This window comes from Tachypleus tridentatus, chromosome 12 (assembly GCF_004210375.1).
Source record: "Tachypleus tridentatus isolate NWPU-2018 chromosome 12, ASM421037v1, whole genome shotgun sequence".
Lineage (NCBI taxonomy): Eukaryota > Metazoa > Arthropoda > Merostomata > Xiphosura > Limulidae > Tachypleus > Tachypleus tridentatus.
This window is the reverse complement of record NC_134836.1, coordinates 135,579,225-135,593,749: the sequence shown is the minus strand read 5'-3', so window position 1 is coordinate 135,593,749 and position 14,525 is coordinate 135,579,225. Positions and strand designations below refer to the sequence as shown.

The following is a 14,525-nucleotide window of genomic DNA, read 5'->3' as shown; positions in this document are numbered from 1 at the left end:
TAACTTTCAATTTGCATGTGATTTAAATAAATATTTTATATTTGAACATTTTCTTGTGGTCTGAGAAAGATACTGGAAAATATTTCTGATGCTTTAATAATGTGAAAGATCCACTTCTTCCTGGGCCTATAAAATTTTCTAAGCATTTACAAAATATCTAATGAAGATAATTCATGAAACTGTTTAAATGTTAACGTTTAACTATTCAGGTATTGATTGTTCTTTATAGACACAAGGTCGATGTTAAAATATCACCAGATGAAAGGCTGAGGTTCGAAACGTTGTTGAATAAACGACCTTCTAGATTAACATCTTTTTAGTGCTACCATTTTTTTATCACTTGCAACTATTTTGTGTTTGACTTCTCATTTTTTTGTTTTACACACATGTCAAGTAATCAGTGAAATCATCGTGGAAACTGATAATGTAACACAGTCTTCCTCACACGTGATACCTCAATACAGTTGGTCAAATAGATACCGTTTGTGTAATATGGACTTCTGGCACTTTTAAACAAGCTTTCTATAGTTTAGTCAATTTATATCCAGCAAAAGCGCTATTTGTACAGATGTCAAAATTAATAATAGAAGTCTTTAATACTTTGTAAATATTACCTTTTAAGAACAATACACTTATAATGTATGGGGAATTTATAATATATGCATAAAAACGCTATTTATGAATTGATATTCTAATTTAGGCTTAAACAGCTAAATGACGAATCACATGGACTGACATAACACTGCATTGTCTTGCACCTGATAAGAACCAAGTTAAACAGATATTTCCAACAAAACAACCGTCCAGTATGGCTGATTTTCAAAGTAAAAAGACTAAACTATGTGACAGGTGTACCAGTTCCTATAAAATACAATATAAATTCGTGTAAACAAAATGGAGTTGAAATTAAAAGTATTAGTTTTTCAAATGTATAATAACTATACACAATACCAGTATCTAAAGTTCACTGCTTAATAATTTCTTCTTTAATTTGAAAAGAAAAAAACATTTTGATTGCACAAATTAACATAAAAGTCATGAGTGATTAACAATGAATACATAATACAGATATTTTATACATAACAGTACAAATTTTTCACATTTTGAAGTTAAAAGTTACAATCATGAAACTTCACCACCAACTACGATTTCTTTAGTTTAGTAAATTCTATAGAAAATGCTATAGTTACAGTTAGTGATTTAACTACATCAACTGTCATATTTTTAACTTTTTAGTATTATTTATCAAAAATAAACAACTGAGCACTTTCTGAGTGTGACTTTTTAGAAATTGAGCTAGATACAATGTTGTTTATTTTAAGCTAAATAGTGTTTTTTTTGGTTTTTTTTAGATTTTGCTCAACTTATTTCACTAATAAATAAGTCATTAAATATCTTGTTTCTACATTAAATACTGAATGATGGTTTGAAAATGCTAATCAATAAATGCACATATAAAAAAACATAAATAAAATGAAATTGATTCACTGAACAACCTTATTTTACTTTTGTACATATCTAATGCATCCAAGTAGTGTAAAACAACTGTGTAAAGTATTTGCTAAACACCAAGATGTTACAAATAACTTTAACAGCATAATAGAATGAAATCTTTAGTATATTTTACTTGCTCTTCCAACCTCAGCTGAAGAAATACGTTGAAGTCAAAACGTTTTCAACTTGAAATGTTCCTAAAACCAAGAAGTTAATCATGTTATAACAATATGAACTTCTATTTCTCAAATTGGAATAAAGTGAGTATTTAAAGGAGATAAATTCATATAATCTTATACTGCAAGCGATTTATGAATGTTTGTACTTTTAATGATCACTGTCCCATTTTAGTGTAGCCCCACCAACAGCGGTTGTAGACACCAAAACAGAATAGTAAATGGCCCATTGTACAGGGCTACTTATTGTTTCTTTTATCATATCAATAACTGCAGGAAACAGGTAATTATTTTTTGTTGAAAATCTTAATTTTAAATGAAATAATACATCTATCCCTTTTGCCCAGGCACCTTTGTAGCAGCCCTCTTCTTAAGACAATTATAGTGAAGTACTTCATCTGCTTACCTGCAGACACAGATTTATCAATCATATAAAAACTGAAAATAGCAATATTCAGTGCTTTAGAAAATCAATAATCAAGTATTTATCACTTATACTTGTTATAACATAATAGGCCTAATGGTAATATATTATTCATCTTATAATGCAATAGGGCTAATACTAATATCTTAACAAGTACAACTGACCAGTTTGTGAAAGGCCAAAACATTACAAGTTTTCATTACTGGTGGACTTTATGGGAATAAAACTGGTTCAACACTTAGAGAAAGGATGCTGCAAAGGTCCCACAAATAATGCCTATTCACACATGATCACATTATCATGCAGTAAGTCAATGTAAGTTTATTGAAAAGTAATTTTAATCCTTTGTAACATGGGAAGTTTATATGTTTTATCATTAATTAACTAATATTGTTGAATAGTCTCAAACACAGCTGGTCCTATGTGACTAACAGTATTATATATACCAACGGTTTGCTCTTTGAGATACAATCATAGACCTACAAAGCTTTAATAAAAGAGTTAACAACAAATTATATTGTGTAGCAACACTAGATAAAACATTTTGCAAAACAAAGCTAACTAAAATAAATACAAGTGCTCGCTATCTTTTAAAACACAAAAACCATTGAATGGGAATTAGCCACTTGGGAACACACAAGCACCATTTCTAACTTTTAACACAAAGTTGGCTAATCAATTTTAAATGCACATTGTGGGTACATTAAGGATCACAAACAAATATTAAATAACTCTACCTAGCTTTTACCTAAATGTTTCCCATTTACTGAGAAACATTTAATCTCATATCTTCGAAAGATTTACCTCTATAAATTAGAAAAGATATTTCTCACTTGCATTTCTTAATGTCACATTACATGTACCATTGTTGTAGTACAAACAGCGGGTTATTATTTGTACAAACACATGCATTCACTACAATGTTTTTTAAAACTCTGATCCTGTTATGTAACAGTAACAGTCTCCACAAGAAAAACTAAAAGATATTATTTGTAGAAATAAACATTTGATTTTACTATTAATTAACACTAGCACATTTTATTTTATCACACTGACTAATATTTGTTTGTATAAAATTTGCACCATTTTTAGTAGATCCCCAAACACCCTACCTCTGGACCCCTTTGTAACAGCTTTGTTTGCCACACTTATTTTTACACCATTATAATTATTTCAATATTTTACATCCACAAAAAATTATTTACATTTGACAACATTTAGTACCTTCTTTACTCCATCACAGGGTAAATAATACATGGAAAGAGATGCTGCAGTATTTGTGGAAGTCCTACATACAAAATGTACTTAAATATTATAACTTCTGTATTTAAAATGTCACTCAAAAGAAATAAAGCCTCCATTTCAGTACACACAAGATACCTGGACTCACCTTTCTTGGGAATATTACGTAAAGTTTCGTTTAATCTCCTTTAGCCACGCCGGTAGTTGTGCCATCCTCTGTTAATTCACTGAAACAAGCCAGAAAACCATTCTTCAAACCTTCCTATATCCTATATTACTGAAAATTTTAAAATCAGATTTAAATACCTTCACATTACAAAAAAGTAATAAGAGTTTTTGATTGTCACAATTGTACTCAATCATATTTAACATGACAGGATTAGTTTTAGTTTATGTCCTTAATCATGTTTAACATGACAAGATTAGTTTTAGTTTATGTCCTTAATCATGTTTAACATGACAGGATTAGTTTTAGTTAAATGGAATTTAACCTCTTCACTAAAGTTCATTGAATCATTACTGTTAAATGAGACACCCTTTGGATGGAATTTAACCTCTTCACTTAAGTTCACTGAATCATTACTGTTAAATGAGACACCCTTTGGATGGAATTTAACCTCTTCACTAAAGTGCATTGAATCATTACTGTTAAATGAGACACCCTTTGGATGGAATTTAACCTCTTCACTAAAGTACATTGAATCATTACTGTTAAATGAGACTCCCTTTGGATGGAATTTAACCTCTTCACTTAAGTTCACTGAATCATTACTGTTAAATGAGACACCCTTTGGATGGAATTTAACCTCTTCACTAAAGTGCATTGAATCATTACTGTTAAATGAGACACCCTTTGGATGGAATTTAACCTCTTCACTAAAGTACATTGAATCATTACTGTTAAATGAGACTCCCTTTGGATGGAATTTAACCTCTTCACTAAAGTTCACTGAATCATTACTGTCAAATGAGACACCCTTTGGATGGAATTTAACCTCTTCACTAAAGTTCATTGAATCATTACTGTTAAATGCAGCCAAATTGTTTTACCCTTTACTGTAACAATGAACATGAAACATGTTTCAACTAGAAAATGTAAAAAAAAATTGTTGAAAGACGTTCTCTAATCTAAGATAATAAAATGGCAGCCATCTATATTTCCATTATTTAACAATTTTCAAGCAATGTTAATGCCAGATATGGAAACTCTGTGGTGATTTCAAGTTGGAAAAGAAATAAAAGAGGTTAAGACTTTTGGTTTTTGATGGAGAAGTAACAACTTTTAGGGAACACCCCTGAAATCTAGTTCCACAGTAGAACAGTGGTTCCAGAGTGTGTGCACAATTACCACCAAAACATAAAGTCATGCTTTGTACTTTGGGCTTGGGGGTGCATTAAAAGAGTAACATTCAAAGTGTATTATTCATGAGTTGGCAGTAGTTGAAATTAACTAGCTATCTTCCCTCTAATCCATCATTTCAGAATTAGGAACGGCTGGTGTAGATATCCCTCATGTAGCTTAGTGTGAAATTCAACAAACTGAGGTTCTTAAGCAAAAAGTAAAATCTCAGTAGATAAACTGCTATGAAAATGTTTATGTAACCTCATGATGAGAGAACCTTACCAGTTATTGATATCATTTTAAGAGGCCTTCAACATTACCCAAGAGAGAGGGAATATAATGATAATTATTCATGTCAACTGGTATTGACTAACGGCCTGGCATTTTATCAGGGGTATAAAATTATACCGATCCACCAGTCCATGTCTGATAATCAGTAATATTATAGTTTCTGTCTTGCTGTGGTCAGAATGCAGTTCACTGATACAGGCCAGTCACAGAATACAATGTCCAGCTTTCACTGTAAACATATATAAAGTCCAGCTATGTGACATGACGTTCAACTGAAACGTGAAGATCTGATTCAGTGAGCCAGTTTCAACACACAGAAGATGTCTACTTGTGTTGTGGATAAATGTCTGAGCAACACACTACTGTTTGAAAGGGGTTGAATTTTTCTACTGTTGACCAACCACCCACACACTTTCATAACATTTGCAACAGCCTGCTGTGAGTACTTGGCTTCTACTTAGCCTGCTGTGATTGGCTGACTTCTATGTATATAAGAAAGGCTGAATGAACAATCACACCACCATTTTATCAGATGTCTTCCCCTCATGAAAATGTAGCTCATATTATAACAGTGAAGAAAACAATTTACATGTTTTGCAGAATAGAATTTGTTGTAGATGCTACTTTCTCTTTAGTTAATGAATGATTTATATTTCCCTTACATTGTATTTTGGTAAAAATTATAATAGTTTTAAAATGCCACTTAAAATAAACACACATATTTTTGTGGTTTTAAATACTTGTATATAAATACAGGAACATTTCTAAATATATTTTTGGTACATACTGAGTACAGTAGTTTTATTAAACTTATTAATGGTTTAAGTGTTAGTCAAGCCTTCACAATGAATTCAAATTGTCTTTTACACATATCATCAGTAATACTGCTCTAAGCATAAATGTAACAATCATTCTATAAATAGAACACATGTAACATTCATTCTATAAATAGAACACATGTAACATTCATTCTATAAATAGAACACCAATTCAGGTATCTTCACATACCTACTGCTGATTTTGAACTGAAGATACATTATTTTATTTATGTAAACCCAGAATGTATTGTGTTACTTACCACATATATTTATTTTTGGGCATACAACATACATACATCTGACAGATGTTCACACTAACTGTAAACCCAGAATTTATTGTGTTACTTACCACATATATTTATTTTTGGGCATACAACATACATACATCTGACAGATGTTCACATTAACTGTAAACCCAGAATGTATTGTGTTATTTACCACATATATTTATTTTTGGGCATACAACATACATACATCTGACAGATGTTCACACTAACTGTAAACCCAGAATGTATTGTGTTATTTACCACATATATTTATTTTTGGGCATACAACATACATACATCTGACAGATGTTCACACTAACAAAAGTTTTTTGCTAGAATTTAAAAAAAACAACAACACTTTAGGTGAAATAACAAATACCAGTATCATGTGCATTCCATTTTTCACCTATTATTAACTTTTATTGCTTTTACTGAGGTAGCAAAGTATACCTAAGCAACATAAAAGTAGATTAGTTCCTTTTAAAGATATTTAGAGTTTAACTCGCAGAATCTCCTTAAGAGGTAATGTGGCTCTACAGTTTAATCAAGTAAAAAATTCAGACACTGTTAAATATGTTAGTATTCATGTAGTGAATCACATATGAAGCTATTTCATTCACAGACATTTAAATCTTAATACATTTTGTGTCACATATAATAAATTAATACAAAAGAGAAAACTCACTGTTCTGGGAATCCAAACTTTTGTACCAAAAAATCTGACAAATTTTCAAGGATGGGTTGACTGTGAAGAGCTGCAAACTGTTCTCTGCATTTCTTAACAAACAGAAAAATCATGAAAAAACCAGAAAAATTATGAAAAACCAGATTTATAATGGAAAAATGAATGAATTAATTCTATATCAAAGAGTCCAGCATCTCATAAAAAATATTATTACACACATTAAAACCTGCTAAACAAAATGTTTCACCATCAACTAGTTTCAGTTTCTTCTTCAGTGGATAATTAAAAACAGAATGTGACATTCTGTTGGTTCAACCTCACTACTATTAATATTCACATTATTTGCACTTCCTAGGACATAATACGGTTCATGAAAGGTATCTTAGAGTTTGGATTTGTATTAGGCTGAAATTTTACTGTTTTTACAATATAGAACGTGTTGGTTTGTTTTATTACATGGATTGTTAGGCCTGCCTTACAATGATGTTTTACATACCAGTTTTCTTCTTCACTTCATAGAAGAACTAGTAAGAGAAGCCCCTAGAAACTAAAGTTTTGCACACTTTCCCTCATAAAATTAAAAGGTACAAAGGATATGTGGGTAACAGTTTTAATTCTGGAAAAAAACCACTGAAAAGTTTCCTGAACCATCGAAATAACATTAACAAGTATATACAATTTGCAGCAGAAAAAGAAATCAAGGAAAAATTAGGATTTATAGAGATTGTGGCAAAGAAAACTGTGAAACTTTAACCACAAGAATTTCAAGAACATAGAAAATATCTTGACTTCAAGTCCTATCATCTCACTTCCAAGAAAAGTTTAATGATGAAACCTTAATATATTTGTATAAGTGTACAAAATTATCTTTACAAAATGACCATAATGGATACTCTATCAATATCTATTAGTAAAATGAAGTAACCAGAAACAGAATTAACACCCATCAATAAAAATAGTATCTTATATATCAAATAATAGCAAAGTAAAACACTTAAACAAACTTAACACCAACCTTACACATCCTAGTCATATGTTAGTTCACTGAATGATTCCATCAAACCCAAAAAATGGAAAAGGCAGGGTATATAAAACTCCTGGTACTGTATTACCCTGTTACAATATGGTATACATCCTGCTACACATTCTATGTATGCTGTTAAGTGTTGTATATAGCCTGTTACACATTCTATACATCCGGTCACAATATGGTATACATTCTGTTACATGTTGTATACACCCTGCTACACATTCTATACATCCTATTACATGTTGTATATATCCTATTACACATTCTGTATATGCTATTAAGTGATGTATATATCACATTACATATGGTATACATCCTGTTAAATGTTGTATACATCCTCTTACATGTTGTGTACATCCTGTTAAATGTTGTATATACCCTGCTACACATTCTATACATCCTGTTACATGTGGTATCCATCCTCTTACATGTTATATACACCCTGTTAAATACTGTATATATAACCTGTTAGATGTTGTATATACACCCTGCTACACATTCTATACATCCTGTTACATGTTGTATATACCCTGTTACATATGGTATACAGCCTCTTATATATGGCATACACCATGTTAAATGTTGTATATATATCCTGTTAAATGTTGTATATATCCTGTTAAATCTGTCATGAAACCTTTTCCAGTAGAGTTGACAAAAATTAAGGGCCTTTATAAAGTCTCTGAGAAAGCTGGTGTTTAAACACGTGGCAAGTTTTAATCATCAGGTTTGATGTACAACATTTAGAACCCACTCAGAAGCTGATGTTTAAACACATGGCAAGTTTTAGTGATTGGTTTGGATTTCACTTTTGTCTGGTACACTTGAACATGATTTTAAACAGAAAAAGCTTACAATAGTACAACATGCTACAAAATCTATTGAAATTCAACAGTTAAGAGGTAAATTCTACATAAGAAGATGAGATATTTCAGGATTTTATTTTGGACAAAATATACTGGAGTTATACAAAAACAGATCTTATATTTAGTTTTACAAACCTGTAATCATTACCACTTATGATACACACATCTACACTAGAAATTTAAAAACCAACAACAAAAACACATGAAAATTACTAATTAATGTTTGCATTTACTAGTTGAATTGGTGTAGCCAATGTTGGGCTTGTCCTGATACATGGCTTTACAGTGGCTGAAAATATAAAGAGTGCTATCCGTAACATCAGCCAGGGAAGCTTCAGAAGCTTGTCTACACTACTGACTGATTGTTTTGTTAGTACAATCTAAAATCATAAATAAACACAGTTAATAACAATAAACTTTTTCTTTGCACAATAAACAATTTTTATTTAAGACTGACCAAGACATTCAACATGTTTGAACATTATTTAATGCACGAGTCAAAGATCATCAAAATATGCACAGATCATTCTTAAAATGTTTATCTTGCAATGTAAGAGACGTTGTTGTTTATTAAATAGTGTACTGTCAACACAAGTGTATAGATCAGTTTCAAATAAAATGTTTATAGTGCAATGTAAAAGACTTATTAAATAGTGTACTGTCAACACAAATGTATAGATCAGTCTCATAAAATGTTTATAGTGCAACGTAAAAGACTTTTATTAAATAGTGTACTGTCAACACAAATGTATAGATGAGTCTCATAAAAATGTTTATTGTAAAATATGTTGTTTACTAAATAGTGTACTGTAAACACAAGTGTATAGATCAGTCTTAAATAAAATGTTTATTGTTAAAGACTTTTATTAAATAGTGTACTTTCAACACAAGTTTATAGATCAGTCATAAATAAAATGTTTATCTTGCAATGTATAAGACGTTGTTTACTAAATAGTGTACTGTAAACACAAGTGTATAGATCAGTCTCAAAATGTTTATTGTAAAAAACGTTATTTACAAGTGTAGTTGTTCATCAAATACTCCATGAGAACAATATTTACCCTGTTCATTGTTTCCACTGAATTAGCATGGGTCCAGTAGCAATCGTGAACAGAAACAAAGGTAATTCCTGATCTGAAAGCAATGGGAAAAAGTTTGAAAATGAAGAAACAGAGATGGCTCAGTGAGAATGATTATCAAAATAATTTCATGGCTTAAATCAACATAGAAATATGGAAGCTTTCTGAACTATTCAATAATATCAAAATTAAAAAAAACAAGTATTGCTTCTGATATTTAACATAAATATCCTGAATATTTAGCACTAAATGTAGTCCATAAACATTACAAAAAAAATACACATTTTTAAATTCATGTATGAAAACATGTGCATTGTTTGTGAAATGATATAATTTTTTGTTTAATACAGAAACTTCAAAATTACTGCTTCGTTTAAAGACAAACATTATTGCTCTGAACAAATATCTAGCTCACTGACACACTTGTGATATGTATTGGATGAATACAGTAACTTACAAATATCCAAGATTAAAGATGGAATGTTCACATTTTATTAACTTTCATCAAATAAAGGACAGATGAATGGTTAATTTTCAACAAAGATTAAAATTATAATTATTATTGTTATTAAGTGGATTTTAAATTAATACTAAAGAAGAGGGTAAAAATATCTGTATATTTCATGTTATTACAGTATTTAATGAATAACTGTCAATGTTAAAACAAATTTTTTTCTTAATTTAATATTAGTGAGGAAATTTTTATACACAAACTGAGTATCGTCACAAGATGATAAAGCTTACCTTTGGCAGAATAGGGAGGTCAGCATCATGTGACAAGAATCGAGGGAATGAATAAAGTTTGGGGGAAAAGCATTCTTCTGTTTCAAGATATTTGGACGTCTAACAAAAATAGTGAAAGAACTGTGTTTGATATTAGAATTTAATAATGTATCTTCCCTTTATATATTGGAAAACTAAATATTGACTTAATACCCATGTTAACAACAACAAAAGATAATTTAATATTTTGTGTCTTTTACGTATGTAACCAATCTTTATTAATTTCATATATTTTAAAATCCCCAAAGTTACTGTACTAATGTAATTTCCTGCAAAATACAAAAAATTTATATACTCAATTTAACATAATAATTTTTGTTTAAACTTAAATAACCTCTCTCTTTACGTTCTAGTAAATACTGTAACACAGTCAGACTGAACAAATCAAAACCATGATGAATCAAAGTGGAATAACTCTGAAAAAACTTTAGTTGTATGTATTATTTCTTTGAATTAATATTATTATTTCAACTGAACGTCCTACAACTAATATCAAAATGGATTAAACAATAACTATTACATTCACAGGTTTCATACAGACAGTATACTTTATGTATTCACTGGTTTCACACACAGTGTAGTTTATTTCTTCCCAAATCCCACACAAACAATATAGTTTATTTATTCACATGCTTCAAAAATACATGCTTTATTTATTCAAGGGTCCCACACACACAGTGTAGTTTATTTCTTCCCAAATCCCACACAAACAATATAGTTTATTTATTCACATGCTTCAAAAATACATGCTTTATTTATTCAAGGGTCCCACACAAACAATATAGTTTATTTACTCATGGATCTCATACAGACAACATGGTTTATTTACTCATGGATCTCATACAGACAACATGGTTTATTTACTCATGGATCTCATACAGACAACATGGTTTATTTACTCATGGATCTCATACAGACAACATGGTTTATTCATTTCCAGATCTCATATAGACATTAAGGTTTATTTATTCACAGGCTTCAAAAATACGTTTTATTTATTCAAGGGTCCCCCATGGACAATATAGGTTATTTATTCAAGGGTCTTACGTGGACATTGTCCATCTCTATCCTTCTACTCTTTCTCTTTAAATACAATTACACTATCTGTAACCAAACTAACAGAAATATTAAGATTTGCAGAATGGTTTATTTCCTCACAAAAGTAAACCAAATGTTTAAAACTATAAGAAGTCAACAACTATACAAAACCATGAAAATCACTATTAAAAAGACAACAAAAAATGAGTATAATAAAAAATTTCTTTATTGCTTAAAAAAACTGAAACAGTTGAAAGAACACAGTTTATGATTCAGCTAAAGGTTTTCAAACTGTTTATGCAGGCATTTTTGAATTTAATTAATATCTTAATAGGGAGTACATAGTTAGATCTAGTAGCTAACTGAACGTGTTTATTTATCTGCAGAAGTTTATTAAAGTACCTTAACTGTTAGAAATATTCTTTCTATTTTGTTGACAAAACTTCAGTTAAACACAAATTAATATGTTCTAATTAAACCAGCTAAACAAAAATTAATATATTCTAATTACACTAGCTACAGTTAAACAAATTATATGTTTTAATTACATCAGCTATGATATTAATGATCCACAACAACACGTATTGAATTATTATTGGTGTATTTTGTAACCACTAAGATACAATGTTTTATCTTACATATACCCACTTGGTTCTTTTCGAAATTTAAAAAAATCATTTGTTAAAAAACATGGAAGATTTTTTTCATCTACTAACAAGACATTTTTATTCTACTTTTAAACTTAATTTATTAATAGTATCAATTTTGCTTAAAGTAGATGAAAAACATGCAATGACTTGGAGAGTGAAAATGATATCAAAATATGATAAACTACACAGCAATAGCTTAAACATTTACAAAATCTATGTTTTAACATTTAAACTCAAGAATACCAAGGAGTTCCAACTTACTCATACATGTCCCATCGACTAGAAACTGTTGAATTCTTCATTTTCTATAGGAAGATAAATTTGATTTATGATAATAATGTCTTTATTAAAGCAACTAATTTCACAGTGTTTCTTTGTTTGTTATTAAACACAAAGCTTCAAAATGGGCTGTCTATACTGTGCCCACTGAATTATCAAAACCCAGTCTTCAGCATTGTAAGCCTTCAGGTTTAACACCAAGCCACTACAGGGAAATAAAACAGTGAATTATCTCTTTTCTTAACTAATTAAAAATTTGGAAAGTTACTAAAGAAAAATTTGTTAAATAAGATTATGGCGACAAATAAATAATTAATTTTATCTTGACAGATAACGGATCGAAGACCATGCTATCTCATTTGTTGACTTACATTTGAAATTTCATTGAACCATTTTATGAATTTATGTCAGTAAATTTGGTATTAAATTGTGGATTAGAATTAGAATTTCAATGTTATATATTAGTTAATTTAAAAGTAAATATCAAGAGAACACACTGAAAAATTGATATTTGTGAGTCACATGGTATGTTGAAGGCTGAACTGGTTGAAATTAGATATTTATGATATCAAAATACTAAGTATATAACTTCATACAAATTAGGAACTCAAATTAACAATATTGATAAGCGAGAATATTTCCATATTTTCATTTTGTTGAGATGACTTATGTACTGAATCAAATACACTAGCCCTTCATTTTGTTAAGATATGACTTATGTACTGAATCAAACACAGTGGTCCTTCATTTTGTTGAGATATGACTTATGTACTGAATCAAACACAGTGGTCCTTCATTTTGTTGAGATATGACTTATGTACTGAATCAAACACAGTGGTCCTTCATTTTGTTGAGATATGACTTATGTACTGAATCAAATACAGTAGCCTTTCATTTTGTTGAGATACGACTTAGGTACTGAATCAAACACAGTGGCCCTTCATTTTGTTAAGATACGACTTAGGTACTGAATCAAACACAGTGGCCCTTCATTTTGTTAAGATACGACTTAGGTACTGAATCGAACACAGTGGCCCTTCATTTTGTTAAGATACGACTTAGGTACTGAATCGAACACAGTGGCCCTTCTTTTTGTTGAGATACGACTTAGGTACTGAATCGAACACAGTGGCCCTTCTTTTTGTTGAGATACGACTTAGGTACTGAATCGAACACAGTGGCCCTTCATATTGTTGAGATACGACTTAGATACTGAATCGAACACAGTGGCCCTTCATTTTGTTGAGATACGACTTAGGTACTGAATCGAACACAGTGGCCCTTCATTTTGTTGAGATACGACTTAGGTACTGAATCAAACACAGTGGCCCTTCATTTTGTTAAGATATGACTTATGTACTAAATCAAACACAGTGGCCCTTCATTTTGTTGAGATATGACTTATGTACTGAATCAAACACAGTGGTCCTTCATTTTGTTGAGATATGACTTATGTACTGAATCAAATACAGTAGCCTTTCATTTTGTTAAGATATGACTTATGTACTGAATCAAATACAGTAGCCCTTCATTTTGTTGAGATATGACTTATGTACTGTGTCAAATACAGTAGCCCTTCATTTTGTTGAGATATGACTTATGTACTGTGTCAAATACAGTAGCCCTTCATTTTGTTAAGATGACTTATGTATTGAATCAAACACAGAGGCCTTTCATTTTGTTAAGATGACTTGTGTACTGAATCAAACACAGTGGCCCTTCATTTTGTTGAGATACGACTTAGGTACTGAATCGAACACAGTGGCCCTTCATTTTGTTAAGATACGACTTAGGTACTGAATCAAACACAGTGGCCCTTCATTTTGTTAAGATACGACTTAGGTACTGAATCAAACACAGTGGCCCTTCATTTTGTTGAGATACGACTTAGGTACTGAATTGAACACAGTGGCCCTTCATTTTGTTAAGATATGACTTAGGTACTGAATCGAACACAGTGGTTCCATTCATCTCTTTCCATTCATGGAAATGCTCACTTGTATACTCTAATATATAATATATGAATAACCAGTTGAAAAGCTGAGAATGGGACACCAGCAAT

The 14,525-nt window shown here is 30.4% G+C and overlaps 1 protein-coding gene across 1 annotated transcript in view; it reads right to left on the bottom strand.

Moving 5' to 3' along the window:
• Positions 1 to 1,626: 1,626 nt before the first annotated feature.
• The window catches only part of LOC143234790 (DNA-directed RNA polymerase, mitochondrial-like), a 68,568-nt gene continuing 55,669 nt past the window's right edge, over positions 1,627 to 14,525 (bottom strand). The window contains 7 exon segments of the mRNA XM_076472423.1: positions 1,627 to 1,691; positions 3,485 to 3,523; positions 3,526 to 3,563; positions 6,739 to 6,830; positions 9,696 to 9,768; positions 10,458 to 10,556; positions 12,446 to 12,489. Of these exon segments, the coding sequence (XP_076328538.1) occupies positions 1,642 to 1,691; positions 3,485 to 3,523; positions 3,526 to 3,563; positions 6,739 to 6,830; positions 9,696 to 9,768; positions 10,458 to 10,556; positions 12,446 to 12,489 (435 nt within the window). The 3' untranslated portion in view covers positions 1,627 to 1,641.